At 42.5% G+C, this 15,049-nt stretch overlaps 1 protein-coding gene across 7 annotated transcripts in view; it reads right to left on the bottom strand.

Moving 5' to 3' along the window:
* Window positions 1–1,311: 1,311 nt before the first annotated feature.
* AGK (acylglycerol kinase) overlaps window positions 1,312–15,049 on the bottom strand; it is a 91,951-nt gene continuing 78,213 nt past the window's right edge. For 3 of the 7 annotated variants that reach the window (XM_081534355.1, XM_081534356.1, XM_081534357.1), the window contains 6 exons: window positions 13,257–13,404; window positions 12,714–12,808; window positions 6,040–6,110; window positions 3,800–3,884; window positions 2,333–2,481; window positions 1,312–2,193 (listed from right to left, as the gene is read on the bottom strand). In XM_081534355.1, coding sequence (XP_081390481.1) covers window positions 2,344–2,481; window positions 3,800–3,884; window positions 6,040–6,110; window positions 12,714–12,808; window positions 13,257–13,404 — 537 coding nt within the window. In that variant the 3' untranslated portion in view covers window positions 1,312–2,193; window positions 2,333–2,343. Of the gene's footprint in view, window positions 3,699–3,799; window positions 3,885–6,039; window positions 6,111–12,713; window positions 12,809–13,256; window positions 13,405–15,049 lie in introns of all 7 variants that reach the window. The other 4 variants (XM_081534354.1, XM_081534353.1, XM_081534358.1 and 1 more) reach the window with 2 other exon arrangements.

Here is a 15,049-nt window from a genome sequence, read left to right as displayed (position 1 = left end):
ATATTGGAAATGCATTAGAAATTAAAAGACTACCAACTTAAAACAATCATTTATATATAGACTGCTGTATCAAAACCTCATGGTAACAGCAAAATGAGAACCTACAATAGGTAACCACACACAAAGAAGAAAAAGGAAACCAAACACAATACTAAAGTTAGTCATCAAATCACAAGAGACCAGAAGAGGGAGGGAAGCCATAAACAAAGTGAGAAGATAACCCACGGAGGGAAGAAGATATTTGCAAATGATGTGAACAACAAGAGATTAATCTTCAAAATTTATAAACAGCTCATGTGACTCAAAAAATAGGGAGGAGACCTAAAAGAAGACATGCAGATTGGTATAGCCACTGTGGAGAACAGTATGGAGGTTCCTTAAGAAACTAAAGATAGAGCTATCGCATGATCCTACAATCCCATTCTCGGGCGAATATCTGAAGACAAACGTGGTTGGAAAGGATATGTGCAGCCCAGTGTTCGCTGCGGCGCTGCTTCCCGTAGCCGAGACATGGAAGCAACCCGACTGTCTGTGGACAGATGAATGGGTAAAAGAAGGTGTGGTACAGACAGTAGGATTATTACCCGTTAAAAAAGAATGAAATAATACCATTTGCAGCGACATGGATGGACCTGGAGATTATCATACTAAGTGAAATAAGTCAAACAAAGACAGATATCATATGAAACAACTTAAAATACAAATGAACTTATATACAAAACACAGACCCACAGACTGAGAGAACTATACTTACTGTTACCAGCAAGGTGGGTGGGGAGGATAGATTAGGCATTTGGGCTCGACATGTACACACTGCTATATTTAAAATAGATAACCAACAAGGACCTAATGTTGGTTGGGAACTCTGCTCAACACTCTGTAATAACCTAATGGAAAAAGAATTAAAAAAAAATAGATACACATATATGCATAACCGAATCACTTCGCTGTACACCTGAAACAACCCTCTAATCAACCATACTACTATATAAAATAAAAATACAAAAACAACAACTTGAGTTAAACCAAAAAAACAAAGGTGTTTTTCAATAAGTCAACTCAGGATAAAGAGCATTCTAATAAAATGTTAACTTTTAATTTTCAAAAATTTATAATATCAATTGCATTTCAATAATTTATAACATTTATTCTCTTGTGAGTTGACACTTGAACTAAAAAAGGTTATTTCCATTTATATTTTTTGTTGGCAAGAAGATCCAATAAAAAAAATTTCAAGCATAAAAACATTACATTATGATAGCATTCTTTGCAGAAAGTGGTATGGAAATACACATATAAGAAAAATCAGCATTTTTCAATGACTAAACAACTTACTAGTTTATTTTTGTAAATGGATGATGAGTGTCAAATTGTGTATCTCAATTACACTGAAAATGTTTAAAAGAATGATGTAACAGTTTTATTTTAAAATACCAATATTTACATGACACTAGAAAGTATGTACTTTGGCAACTAACTTCCCATGAAAAATTTTAGCTGTCAACTTAAAACTGCAAAGGGTTACATAATTTTTCAAAATACTTTCAGGACGTACATGAGCAGAATAACAGTGTGTGTGGACCACGGCTTTACAGGACCGTCCCATTCAGTTCGGGGGACCTCTCCTAGCAGAACCAACAGGGGAGGGTGGCCGCCTTTTAAAACGTGCAGATTCCTGGGCTCCCCACTCCAGACCGAGTTACTAGATTCGGGATGGGCCCCAACTCAGTCAGTTTTCAACATGCACCCTAGGTGGTTCTCGTGCAAACCGACATTTCCGAAGCAGGACGGAGGGGTGGAGGGGTGGGGAAAGAGTATTTGACAGTATTTCAGCCATGGCTGAAGAGGGACACACTTCCCCCTGTGTTGTTTGCTTGGGCAGAGTAAACTGAAAGAAGCGGAGTCGGAGCTCACCAAGTCGCAGCACCCGTGGAAGGGCCTGGGAACGGGCAGAGGGGCGGGAAAGCAGGTGGCTTGCTTCCCAGGAAGACCCAGGGCGGCCGCGGGACCCAGCGAAGAGGAGGATCCTGCTCCCCACCAGGGGGCGCTGTCGAGGTCGAGCCCTTCTCCGGCCACTGCGGGTGGGGATTTCCTGGAACTAGTCTTAGGACAAGCGGTCTTCAGGAGGGACCGGGCCATCACAGCGGAGTCGAGCATGCGCTGCGGGGAAGCTGGCTGCAAAGCTGGGAAGCACTGAGAGGGGGGTGGGGGGTGGGGTGCTACTTGCCGTGAACCGGCCCTTGGGGTCCTCTGACAACACTGCGGGGGACAGGGGAGGCCTCGGTTCCCTTTTGGTCCCGGGGTGGCCTAAAGTGCAGTCTCGGGCGCCCACCTGCCGCCCGCTCACTGGGCCGGGCTCTGCAGCAGCTGCTCCCTCTTACGAGGGTCACAGAAGAACTGCAGTTTCCTGGGGAGCAGCTTCACCTCCACGGGCATCGCTTCGTACTCCTCACTGTCGATGCTGAAGGCGCCCCCTGTGCCCTGTGCGGAGGAAGGGTGGGGGTTGGGGGCAGAGGACTCTCAGAACAGCTCGCGCCCACAGCTGGCTGGGATTCGTCATCACTCTGAGCATCTGGGCAGGTTGTTAGGGAAAACCGCATCCTCTCTGAGGATTTAGCTTAATGTTCTTTAAAAAGAAATTTCAGTGCCTGTGTCAGACACAGGGTTGGGTCTGGAAATAGGGGGGGCTTCCCTCATAGCTCGGTTGGTAAAGAATCCGCCTGCAATGCGGGAGACCTGGATTCAATCCCTGGGTTGGGAAGATCCCCTGGCGAAGGGAAAGCATACCCACTCCAGTATTCTGGCCTGGAGAATTCCATGGACTGTATAGTCCATGGGGTCGCAGAAAGTCAGACATGACTGAGCGATTTTCACCTCACTTCACCACCATGACAAAGGTTTAAGTGGCCTCTGCCTCCTCCCAGAGTATTTTGGGATTTGTGAAACAAGGTTATCATTTTCAAATGCTTATTGAAAGATGGGGTCCTGTCATATCTTTAAGGAATTCACATAAGATGTATATGTCCTTCTTGGCCCTAATCTTGCCCAAATGAAAAGTGAGCAACACAGCCAGTTCTCTTAGGAAAGCCATTACAGCCACTTGATGAATTATTTTCATGGTTGTTCTTTAGGACTCACTTACCTTTACACCTAAGGTATATAGCACCATTAATATTACAAATTCTAGAAAACCCTTCCATAACTCATGCGTTTAATTCAGCATTTGCTGTGTTGAAACTATGGTGCCAGCCACTGTGGGGACACCTTCTGTTTTACCTACAGTCCTTTTTGACCACCTTAGTTTAACAGCCAAGTCTTCAGAGGCCATCTGTAGTAAGTTTTTTCCCCACTTATAGGTTATTCCACATAGCTTGGCATTTCCCGGTACAGAAAAATTACTGCCATCCTGAAAACGCTTCCAGATCATTTTTTAAAAATGTGAGGCTAGAATTCACTAGGAACATTTGCAAACTGGAGAATTCTGTGGGTTGTTATAGTAACCATTCGCATAATTTACATTCAGAAAAATAAAAGCTCAGGAGATTGAAGGATCACTTCACAGAACCTTGGCTTGACAACACTGGAAGTCTTCAGGAGCCAAACTCTAAACTCGTGCAGAAGGGGCTTTTCTGCCATCTTTTCAGTTCTCCCTTAATATAACCCAGAGCCTGGCACAGCACTCAGCATGTATGAGGTACCTAGGGAAGGGTCTGTTAATAGGAAGGAGGGAGAAAAAAACCAGAAAGGAAGACCAAAGAGGAAAAGACCACAAGCTGTGGGGCAGCTCACCCCCACTCACCTCTGTAAGAAGCAACGTGCAGCGGCTGGCTTGGAGACACTCGGTGCCCTCAACATGCAGCCTGGGGTCTCTCACCTTTTTACTTCTGTTGGTACAGGAAAAAGCAACCTTGGAAACCAGTGCTGGCAACTGCATTCGACTGCCAGAACAAAGCAAGTTCTGCATGTCTTTGGGTAAAATCACAGACAGGAACTCACGGTCTCTTGAACCATGGGGTTCTGTGAATAATTTTTCCCCCAGTGCTTCTTGCTTAGTGTTGAGATACATTCTAGATTGAGAAGGTTTATTTATTGCAGAGAACTGTGCATGAAGACTGATTTTTCTCAACTGATCTTTAAGTAGTTCCATGTATACCTAATTCTTGGGCTATTTAAAAATCCCAAGTTTAAAAATCGGAATGAAATGAACACTTTTGATATTTGGTACTTCTTGTGAGTCTATTACTTGAAAGAGAAAATTTTTTATTCTAATTTAAACTAGATGGATTTATATGAACAACCAACCTTAGCAGCTTTTGTATGATTCTCTGTATTGACATAAACAGTCTACTTAGAATACTGCATCTTGACCTTGACTACATGGCTTTGGAATAAAACTATTAGCCTCTCTATACACACACACACCCTCATGTATATACACGCTGCAACTAGTCGGAGTCAGTGGGAAATGGGTAAAAGCTAATCTAAGAAAATTAGTCTGTCTTTATCACTAATTGCTGAAGAAGGGATAGGCTACCCACTCCAGTATTCTTGGGCTTCCCTGGTGGCTCAGCTGGTAAAGAATCCACCTGCAGTGCGGGAGACCTGGGTTCAAACCCTAGGTTGAGAAGATCCCCTAGAGAAAGGAAAGGCTACCGACTCCAGTATTCTGGCCTGGACTGTATAGTAATTCCATGGACTAGATAGTCCATGGGGCTGCAAAGAGTCGGACATGACTGAGCGACTTTCATTTCACTTTATCATCAATTAACAACGGTAATTCTTTCGATGAAACATCATCGGTTTTCTAAAGCAACTTGACAGTGTTCTAATCAGATACTCAAAGGAAGCAGACATGACTTGATTTCACTTCCTGGAGAGACCAAAAGGAAACTATGTTATTGCTGCTGCTGCAGATGATGACAGCAACCATCATGACTTCGTCTAATTTAAGCAATATCATCAGTTTTTCTTTCTGGTTTTGGATGTCAGCACTATGAAGGAGATTCGAATACAGCTGTTCCCACAGGCTTTGTGGGACACTGTGTAGCTTCTGGACCCTTCCTAGGAAAAGACAGACTTTTTCCCTTTCTCCCTTTTACTATAGTTACAGCAAGTAAATCAAAGGCTGCAGAAGCACCTATTCAGCATCTGAAGAATCGGTACCCAAGGCAAGAACACCACAAACTGAGCAAAGACATTGTGCTGCTGGTGCTGGCACAGAGAATGAGGTAGCCATGGAGACCCGGCCGCTGCAACAGCAATGTCTAATCCTTACGTGGGCGCGAGAGGGAGCTCTGAGACAGAGTTCAGAAAAAAATGGAGCAGATTCCAGTTGGCATGGTAACACACAGCCTTCTCAGTTGCTCTGAAGTCTGGCAGAAGGCTGAGAGCATCCTTAACCAATAAAACTCTGGCAGAGGTACAGCTTAACAAATCAGACAGGACTTAGGAGGGTCTTTTGTAGTGGAAAAGGGAAAACAGTCTGGAAAATGTCCAACGTACTCAATACCCAATACCTTTTCATTAATGCCCTGGGAAGAGGTAAGGTGAGCTGACATGAATGGTAACCAGTGCTGTGAAGTACTTCACGCCGATAGAGACTTTGCCCACACAGTCCCTCAAATGAGACTCAAAAACAACCCTGAGAGAGACAGGCAATCATGTTATTCCACTCCAGGACTCAGGGAAGGTAAAGGATTCTGAAGCCAGTGAGTGGCAAAGTCAAGATTTGTACCCAGTAGTTCTGACCCTGAGGCCAGAATTCTGGGCAGGACACCATGCTACACTGACTCCTGTCGTTTCAGTCGAAAGACCAAGACAGCTGCCAAACTCTGCTTTTCCCAAAATGCAAGGGGAAGGCCAAAGCAGGAGACGTGCACTACGCATGCCAACCCCCAAAACAAAAGGGTGCTACAGTTCCCAAACCACGCAAGTCTTCAGTGGGATCTCTGCTTTGGACTTTGTGGGCACTCGGATTGGTAAAGTCTGGGAATACAAACCACTTAAAGCCTCGCTGCCTACACACCCCAGTCCACTTACCCTACAGTGATGAAGTCTCCTTTGCTGATGGTGTTGGGTTCCATGCAGATGTTCATAAAGTCTTCTTTGCTCTGAAAAGTTAGGAAAACTAACGTTAATGCTCTGAATTTTGGCCTATGGAGCCTGTTGCCCTTAGCCTTGGAGGGTCGTGGTTGGAGCCGTGTATTACAGAAGGGACTTGACTTTCAATGACTTAATCCTGAATATATTTTCAGTCCTTCTTCTTTCTTTTTACATTAAGACCTTTACTGAAGCATAATTTACATACCATAAAATTCATCTCCATTGCTTGCTTGCTTTTTTTTTTTTTTACTATATACATAAGCTAGGTAAAAACTCAGGTTTGGAGGTTGGTCAAGTTCTGTCGCTTGCTGATAATCACAATTGTTACAGTCTCGAGGGTCCCCTCCCTGGCAAGCCTCTCTCCCAGCAAGTCTCCATCCTCACTATATGTCAGCATCACACCACACCAGCTTGATTGGCTTCTTGGTGTGGAGAAGTATCTGGATTTTTTTTTTTTTAAACTCTCTACATGCAGACTTGGTGAGTGACCAGAGTTGAAGAGCAGCAATCCATTTATGACATGGAATGGAAGTGTTTTTAATGCAGGAGTTGTAGGTTCAAGCCCTGGGTTGGGAAGATTCCTTGAAGGAGGAAATGGCAACCCTCTCTAGTATTCTTGCCTGGGAAATCCCATGGACAGAGGAGCCTGGCGGGCTACAGTCCAAGGGGTCGCAAAAAGAGTGGGCTATGACTCAGTGACTAAACAACAACAAATGTTTTTGAAATCCTGCATTCCCAACCAAAGAATATCCTGGAAGAACTAAGCTACAAGGAAGTGGCTATAAAAAAACAGACTTGGTTCTTTGGCCACCCCCGAAATTTACTACCAGTTGGTAGCAAGCAATACAATCTGGCCTTCTATAAATCAATCCCAATCCTTCTGGGTCTGCTTCAAATAGAATTTTGTTCTTTTTGGAAAGGTTCAAAATTCATAGCCCCAGGGTCATCCCCAGGCCTCTGCGAGCTGTCAGCCTTTGCCTAAGATTAAAGGGCTCAACCAAAGTACAACTTTACATCTCAACCAGAAATTACAAAACACAGAGGGATAACTCTGCTCTAAGGCCACCTCTTACTAAACAACTTATTGTCATCTTTGTACCATGAGCTTTTCTAAGTGCTAGAGTCCCGTCAATGAACCAGAAACACAAACATTTCTGCCTTCAAAGAACCTACATTCTACCGGAGACAGTGAAAGGGATGAGCAAAACACAACCATAATAAAATAATAAATGATCACGTATATTAGAAGTATGCTAGAGTATATCAGTATAAAAATAGTAAGCTGGAGAGTATGTATATTAGCATAAATGGTGTAGAGTATATTAGAAGTATTATGAGTACATTATAAAAGTGAGATAAAAGGTGATGTTGGCGGCATTTTTAAAGAGGAGTCCAGGTATGCCTCATTGACAAGGTAACCTCTAAGCAAACACCTGAAGAAGGTGCAGGAACTGTGGCAACCCAGGGCAGTCTTTAAGAACTGTCACCAGAGTGGCTGTTAAATTCAGACTCGGCCCCATTCTCAGAGCTTATAGTGCGATAGATCTGGGGTGGGTCCCAAGAATCTTCATTGTTAAAAGGTCCCAAGTGATGCTACTGCTGCTGATATAAGGCCCACACTTTGAGAACCACTGGTCTAGGGATGCGCAGTCCACACAAAGGACACTGGCAGGGCAGGGAGCCTTCGGTGGGAGCAGGTCTGACTGGGAGACAACAGCACGGAGCTGGCACGGCTGGAGCAGAGTGGGAAAAGGAGACAAGAGGAGGTGAAATCAGAGAGAACGGACACTGGACAGCCCTACAGGAAGCTGGCCATTAGGCTGAGTGAAGCAAAAAGCCACTGGAAGGTCTTAAGCAGAGAAATATAATGTGCTTTTTTTTTTTTTTTTAAGGGATCTCTCTGGCTACTGTGTTTAGAGGAGAAGGAAAGGGGCAGGGAGACCACTTAGGAACCTATTGTAATAATTGGGCTAAAATATGACCCTGGCTTGGAACAGCTGGCAGTGGAGACTGTGACGTGTTGGCAATATTCATTAGCAGAAGGTGTGGCCACTAGGATTTCCTCGGAGGTTTCAGGTGTGGACAAGGAGTATCCAAGATGTTTGGCCTGAACACCTAAAAGAATGGAATTACAATCAGCTGCGCTGGAGGAAGAGCGAGACTAAGGCAGTTTTCAAGGGGTGGGAGGGAAGATCAGGAGCTCAGGACATGCCAAGACTGAAATGTATATTAGACATCAAAAGGGATAAGTGGATATATATACGAGTCTAGGATTTGACTTTTGTAAAGCGTGCAAGTGTGGAAGTCAATGTATTGTAATATGACAAATTCAGTGAGAAAGCCTTATCTCAGTAGTGGCTGAAAAGGTACTTGATAAAATTATATAACCACTCATGATAAAAACTCTTGGCAAACTAGGATAGGAATGGAAGGGAACTTCCTTAAGCTGATAAAGGGTATCTATTAAAAAAAAACCATCAAATTCAAGAATGAAGCAGTAAAGCCTTTTTCTCTACTTTAGGAATGAGACAAGGACTCCTGCCAATACTGCTTCTGTTCAACCCAGTATTGAGGTCCTAGCTAATGTGAGAAGGCAAAAGGTTATAAGGTTAAGTATTTGAAAGGAAAAAAATTATATCGACTGTACCATTTGCAGTTGGTATGACTGAATCTATTGAAAATCTAAAGGAATCCACAAACATGAAAAGAATTGTAGGTTGCTGGTACAGCATCAATATAAAAAAGTCAATTACATGACCATCTACTAAATCAGTTAAAAAATGACATTTTAAAAGACACTATTTACAACAACGTCAGAAATTAAGATAACCAGGAATCTACCCAACAAGACAGAATGTTAAAGAAAACTATAAAACTTCACTGAAAGACATTAAAAGCCTAAATAAATGAAGAGATATGCCATGTTTATATGACAGAAGAGTCAATGTTGTAGAAAATGTCATTTCTCCTCAAATTGATCTACAGGTTCAATGGAATCCTGATCGATTTTATAACAGATATTTATGTAGAACTTAAACATTCTAAGAGATTTATTGAAGTCAAAGAGTCAAGAATAGCCAAGAAATCCTTTAAGAAGAAAAACAGACGGACTTACTCTAAAACTAATAATTAAGACAAGCATAGTACTAGTACAAATATAGAAAAATAAAGCAACAGAGTAGACTTAGGAACACCTCCATGTATACAAATTCTTGATGTATGACAGGTTTACTGCAGATCAGTGGGAGGCGGAGGGGTGGGGCACATTTCAATAAATGATGCTTGGACAACTGGCTTTCTATATAGAAGGAAGATAAAATTAGAGTTTCACAATATCTATCTATCTATCATTCACATTCACCCTATCTATCATTCACAAAACTCAATTAGAGGTGGGAGTATTTCTTTTTAACATATATATGGAGTCATTTGATGCAAATCATATTAACCTGGTTTTTCATTTCAATATACAATGAACATCTTTCCGTGTTGGTAGAGAACATTTTAAATACATGTACCAAAAATCTATTGGAGTAGGAAGTAGTAACCCACTCCAGTATTCAAATTCCATGGACAGAGGAGCCTGGGGGTTGCAATCCATGGGGTTGTACAGAGTTGGACATGACTGAGCAACTAAACACATCAAAATCTATTTAATCAGCTGCCTGATTAGTTTGTTTCATGTATTCTGCCATGATAAATACAGTGAACATAGCTCTACAAGAGATCCTAATTTTCAAACATTCCACACCCCTAAAGCTTCTTTCAGACTCTGAATGGACTTTTTTTTTAAATGATAAATGAACATTTTGAGCTATTACATGGCAGCTTCATTGTCTTTGAATATTTTATTGAATTCGCTTTTATTTTTACAAAGAGGTTTTGGAATAAAAGAAAATGAATGCACTGCTGCCAGTGATAAGCAGCACAGGATCATATACTTTTATAATTGGCACAAAGATAAAAAGCTTTCGGCATTCTGAATGCAGCTAATCTCGAGCCACAATCACCTACTTGCTGAACTCAATCCATTCACCGGTATTCAATCATCAGAGCAAAGAACAAGGTTAAAGAACATGGACAAAACACTGGAAATATATATCATCAGAGACTGGGTATAAAGGAAATGCATAATTAGAAATCTTATCTTTCTTTTTAACAGAGTATTTTTTAACCTTAATACATTTACTTTCACCAACATTTCCAGAATCCCATTATGTAAGAAATAAGGGATTGTCTTTCTGTATCTGATTATTTTTGATGGATAAATTTTTAGAAATATGCTTAACAGGGCCAGTGGTATGCTTGTATTTCAGATGCTTCATATATACCACCACAATGCCATGGAGAAAGGGTGGTCTGAGCTCTCTTCCCTCCAAAAATACCTGACAGCCCATCTCCCCACCCACACTGAACACTAGCATGATTTTTAATTTACTCCCATTCAATATTTATGATTTTAATTTGTATTTCTTTGATATTAAGCATTTTTTTCTTTACTTATGACATTAAGATAGACGTTATACCCACCTGATAGTACGGTTATGATGAATACATGCGCTGACACTAGGTAAAATTCTTAGGACAGTGCTTATCATGTAGTAAATACCAGCGATTTTTTTTTTTTATGTTTATTTCCTTTGTGAATTTCTATTTTTGTCTTCTGCCTGTTGTTTATATGAATCCTTTGCTCATCTCTTACTGGTTAGTGTAACAGTTTAGTATAAAGGAAAGCTATTAATTCCGGGTCAATCACATCCTAATATTTTTCCCAATTTTCATGAACATTTTTATTTCTTCTTTATTCGAAGTACATAAATGCGTCAATATGATTTTTGCCTCAGGTGCCAGGTTAGTCTTGTCCTCCCAAGTATATATTGATAATCACTTAAGATTTCACTCTAGTACTTTCATAGTTTTTTTTTTTTTTTTTACATTTAACCTTTTAATCCAACTGGAATCAATTTAGAAGGTGAAAAGAGCTATGTGATCTAAATGTTATACAACAGACATGCATTAGTTTTACATTTAGAAAGCAACCCAAGACTCTGAATATTAATACTGGAACCAAAGTTCCCACTGCACTTCTCTCCCTTACTCACCACGCTACATCCATACATTCAATTCCGTGTGCCAGTTTTCAGACTGACCAGGTCAATTGTGAACATACTACTTTGATTTACTTAAAAGCTAAACATAGTACTGGTCCATGGTTAAGAATGACCTTCCTGCTGGCATCTTCATTAACATCAACTACTAAGGTTTCCTCTAGACCAGGGGTCAATAAGCCTTTACTGTGGATGGTTAGAAAGTAAATGTTTTAGGCTTTTGGGCCATTCAGTCTCGGTCACAATGACTCAGCTCTGCCACTGGAGCACAAGAGTGGCCACAGACAACATGGATATGGATGAACACAGCTCTGTTCCAGTAAAACTTCACTTAACGGATGTTGAAACTTGAGTTCCGTATACTTTTCACCTATCACAAAATATAATTCCTTTTTTGACTTTATTCCAACCACTTAAAAACTTAAAATCAATTCCTGGCTTGCAGGCTGTAGTAAAACAGGTAGCAGACCAGTTTCCTAACCTCTGATTTATTTCAGAATATTTTTTAGCGTTATTGTCTGTATCAGCACTCTCCAGGAGAACTCTCTGCACTGTGGAAATATTTTATATTTGTGATTTCCAATATGGCAGCTACTAGCCACATATGGCGGAGAAGGCAATGGCACCCCACTCCAGTACTCTTGCCTGGAAAATCCCATGGATGGAGGAGCCTGGTGGGCTGCAGCCCATGGGGTCGTGAAGAGTCGGACACGACTGAGCAACTTCACTTTCACTTTTCCCTTTCATGCACTGGAGAAGGAAATGGCAACCCACTCCAGTGTTCTTGCCTGGAGAATCCCAGGGATGGCGGAGCCTGGTGGGCTGCCGTCTGTGGGGTCGCACAGAGTCGGACACGACTGAAGCGACTTAGCAGCAGCAGCAGCAGCCACATATGGCACTTGACGTGTAGCAGGAGAAATGAGTTTTAAATTTTATTTTGTAATTAATTTAAACAGCTACCTGTGACTAGTGGCTACTATACTGGACAGTCCATGTCAATAGATTGGACTCAAAAGATGTAAATATAGATATTTGTGTGTGTATATATATATACACACACATACATCTATATAAGTATGTGTGTGTGTATATATATATATATATATATATATATAGTTTTTTTCCCTGGAGATCTAAATCTATATATTTAATACAGTCACAAAAATAATAGATGTTTACTTAAGTAAAAGTTCTCAATTTTTGGTTCCTATGACAAAGAGGAGTAGACTAACTCTACTCCTAAAGGCCCTTGGTTCCCTCAAGGCAGAAAGCTTGGTGACAGATACTTGACCAGAGCCCCATAAGCTTTTAGGCACTTCACTCAGCTGTTTCTTCTCATGCTACTATTCCTCAAATGCATCCCACATCCTCTTGTTCCTGACCCCTCTCTCCCCACAGGGTAAAAATAAAAACACCAAGTTACTAGAAGAGTGTGCAGCCTTTGTAGCCTTTGTCACTTTTCTGAAATGCTTTTCTAATTAAAAAAAAAAAAAGCACACTTACTGCCAGGTCAAGCTGACTGTTCCTGGTTGTGATGGACAGTTCAAGAGTGGACAGCTGCACTTCCTTCCAGACCTCTGGGTTCACCTCTTGCGGGGCTGTGTGAATGCATCCGATACAGGTCAGTTATCTCCCACGAACATTTCAGCACTGCCACCCACAGCCAGCTGCCTGCGGCTCAGATGGCCTCCCAAGCCCGTCTGTGGACTCCCAGGCTTAATTTTCTTTATCTCATACTTTTTATACACGGGATAAAGAGCCAGGTTCAAAATGGAATCTCTAGGCCTCAGACATCCCAACAAAAGCAGCTACAGTAACATAAAGGCTGGCGAGAGAAAGAGGGAGTTGCTGGGAGTCAGGAATGACACAGGCTGTCCCCATTCATGGGACATTGCTGCTGCTGCTGGTCTGGGCCTGCGCTGTGCACACCGAGGGCTGAGTTCAGGCTTCCCCCACTCTGGGAGGGTCTGACACTGGTGAAGGGTCTGCCTCAGGCAGTCCTGAGCTGCCCAGGGCTTTCCAACCTCCAGTCCCCAGGCTCCTCACCTCCCTGTGGTTGTGCCCAGTAGGACGCAAGCCTCCGTAAAATTCTCCTGTACAAAGAGGGCCGCGGCGGGGTCTCTTCCACTTCACTGGGAGGTCTCTCTGTAGGTCCCGTGTACGAGATCGAGGCTTGATGAGTCTGAGGCCACTCCTTTCAATGAAGGGAAAAAAAAACGTTTATCATGCAACACAATTATAAACTCCCGGAGTTTCTCAGTATGAACGAGCATAGAATCACATCATCATAAATTTATCATTCATTTAGAGATGATGACACAAACATGAGACTGATGAAATCTAGTTGCATCACATACTTCCTTCACTTCAGGAAGCATGTTCCACTCAGAGGCTACACTGGTTTGGCCTCGAAATCCAGCCCAAGGCTTCTCATTCCTGCTTTCAAAGGTAATCATTCTCACACTCCAGATCTGTTTTCTTCCTGGCATCCCGAGTCCAGTACCATCCTGGGTCTCATCAGTGTCCTCAAGGATTATTAAAATAATACCCTAGCCTCTCAGCCCTTGACATTGCCTCCAACCTACATAGCAACCCATTTCCATGGCCACATCCTGGTCCTTATAAGTACCCAGAATTACTCCATCTTAGAAGTCTAAAGCCCTGGTATCCCAGTATCTAATCACTTCCCTTATTCTTCTAGTTGATATTTCTGTGCCCAGTGGCCCTCAGGTGAACTACTCCACTGTTCTCAAGTTTCCACATGGTGAATCACAAAAGAGGAACAATTAATTCTGACTTCTCTCACTCCATCTCTTACTCCTCCCAAGTCCAGAAAGACCCAACCTCTTCTCTTCTCTCTCTGGAAGTGATCAGAGTCCTGCGGAGTCACACATCCACTAATTCCTCATGCAGTGGGCTTACTTAGCAGTCTCTGTCCTGGTGGAGGTCTTTTCAGTGGAGAAATTCAATTTGGACCGTGAGCAAATCAGATTGTGACCACGTATCCACGCTGTGTCCTTCACTCCTGCTGACACTGATAAAGCCGGTATGTCAATTTCCATCTGCTTTGTTTCTGCATTTTGTTTTCATAACTTGGTTCAAAGTCAGAAGAGGAAGAGAGGGCTATGAACTGGGGGCCCCTGAAGATCCTAACCACACCGGGCTCTCAGAGAATCCCAGCTCCCGGCCACTCCATTTGTCTTCAGCACCATCCTTCCATCGCTTCTGGCCCTCGTCTTCCTTTTCTAACATGTGCCCCGAAAAGCCTCAGTTCTGGATCAATGTGTCACTAGGCGTCTGTACTTCTACATCGTGGCTCAATATCATCAGAGGGGGAGATAAGACCCTCCTGCTGAGTACTCACACAGGGAAAACAACCGCGTCACAACAAGCTCTTGGTCTAAGGTCTTTTATGTCACTTGATAATCTTTCTAAACCCTCCTATTTTCATCTTTCTTCCAAATTCCCCACCCACCTTGTTTCCAAAAGATCGCCTTGCTTCCCGCCATTCAGAGAGAATACAAGGACATCAGGGAGAACTGCCTCACCTCCTTATGAATGTGTTTTCATCTGGACCTCTGTTTTATTGCTCTCCTGTCTCAAGGAAGAAGGTGCCCCTCCCCCTGTCCAAGGCTAGTCCAGGGCTTTGACCCACTCCCTTCCACTTGCTCACGGACTCGGCCGAGTCAGTCACGGAATCTCTCCCATTCGCTTTTACTTTTGCTTCAGGGAATAAACACATGAACAGCTCTCTAATCAAAAAAAAAAAAAAACAAAACCAGAATGCTCCAGGGACCCGTATTTCTCAGTACCTTCTGCTGTTTTTCATCTCCTCTCCT

This window comes from Giraffa tippelskirchi, chromosome 10 (genome assembly GCF_054371585.1).
Source record: "Giraffa tippelskirchi isolate mGirTip1 chromosome 10, T2T-mGirTip1v1.2.pri, whole genome shotgun sequence".
NCBI classification, from domain to species: Eukaryota; Metazoa; Chordata; class Mammalia; order Artiodactyla; family Giraffidae; genus Giraffa; species Giraffa tippelskirchi.
The sequence above is the reverse complement of the archived record's forward strand: the minus strand, read 5'-3'. Positions and strand labels throughout refer to the sequence as shown.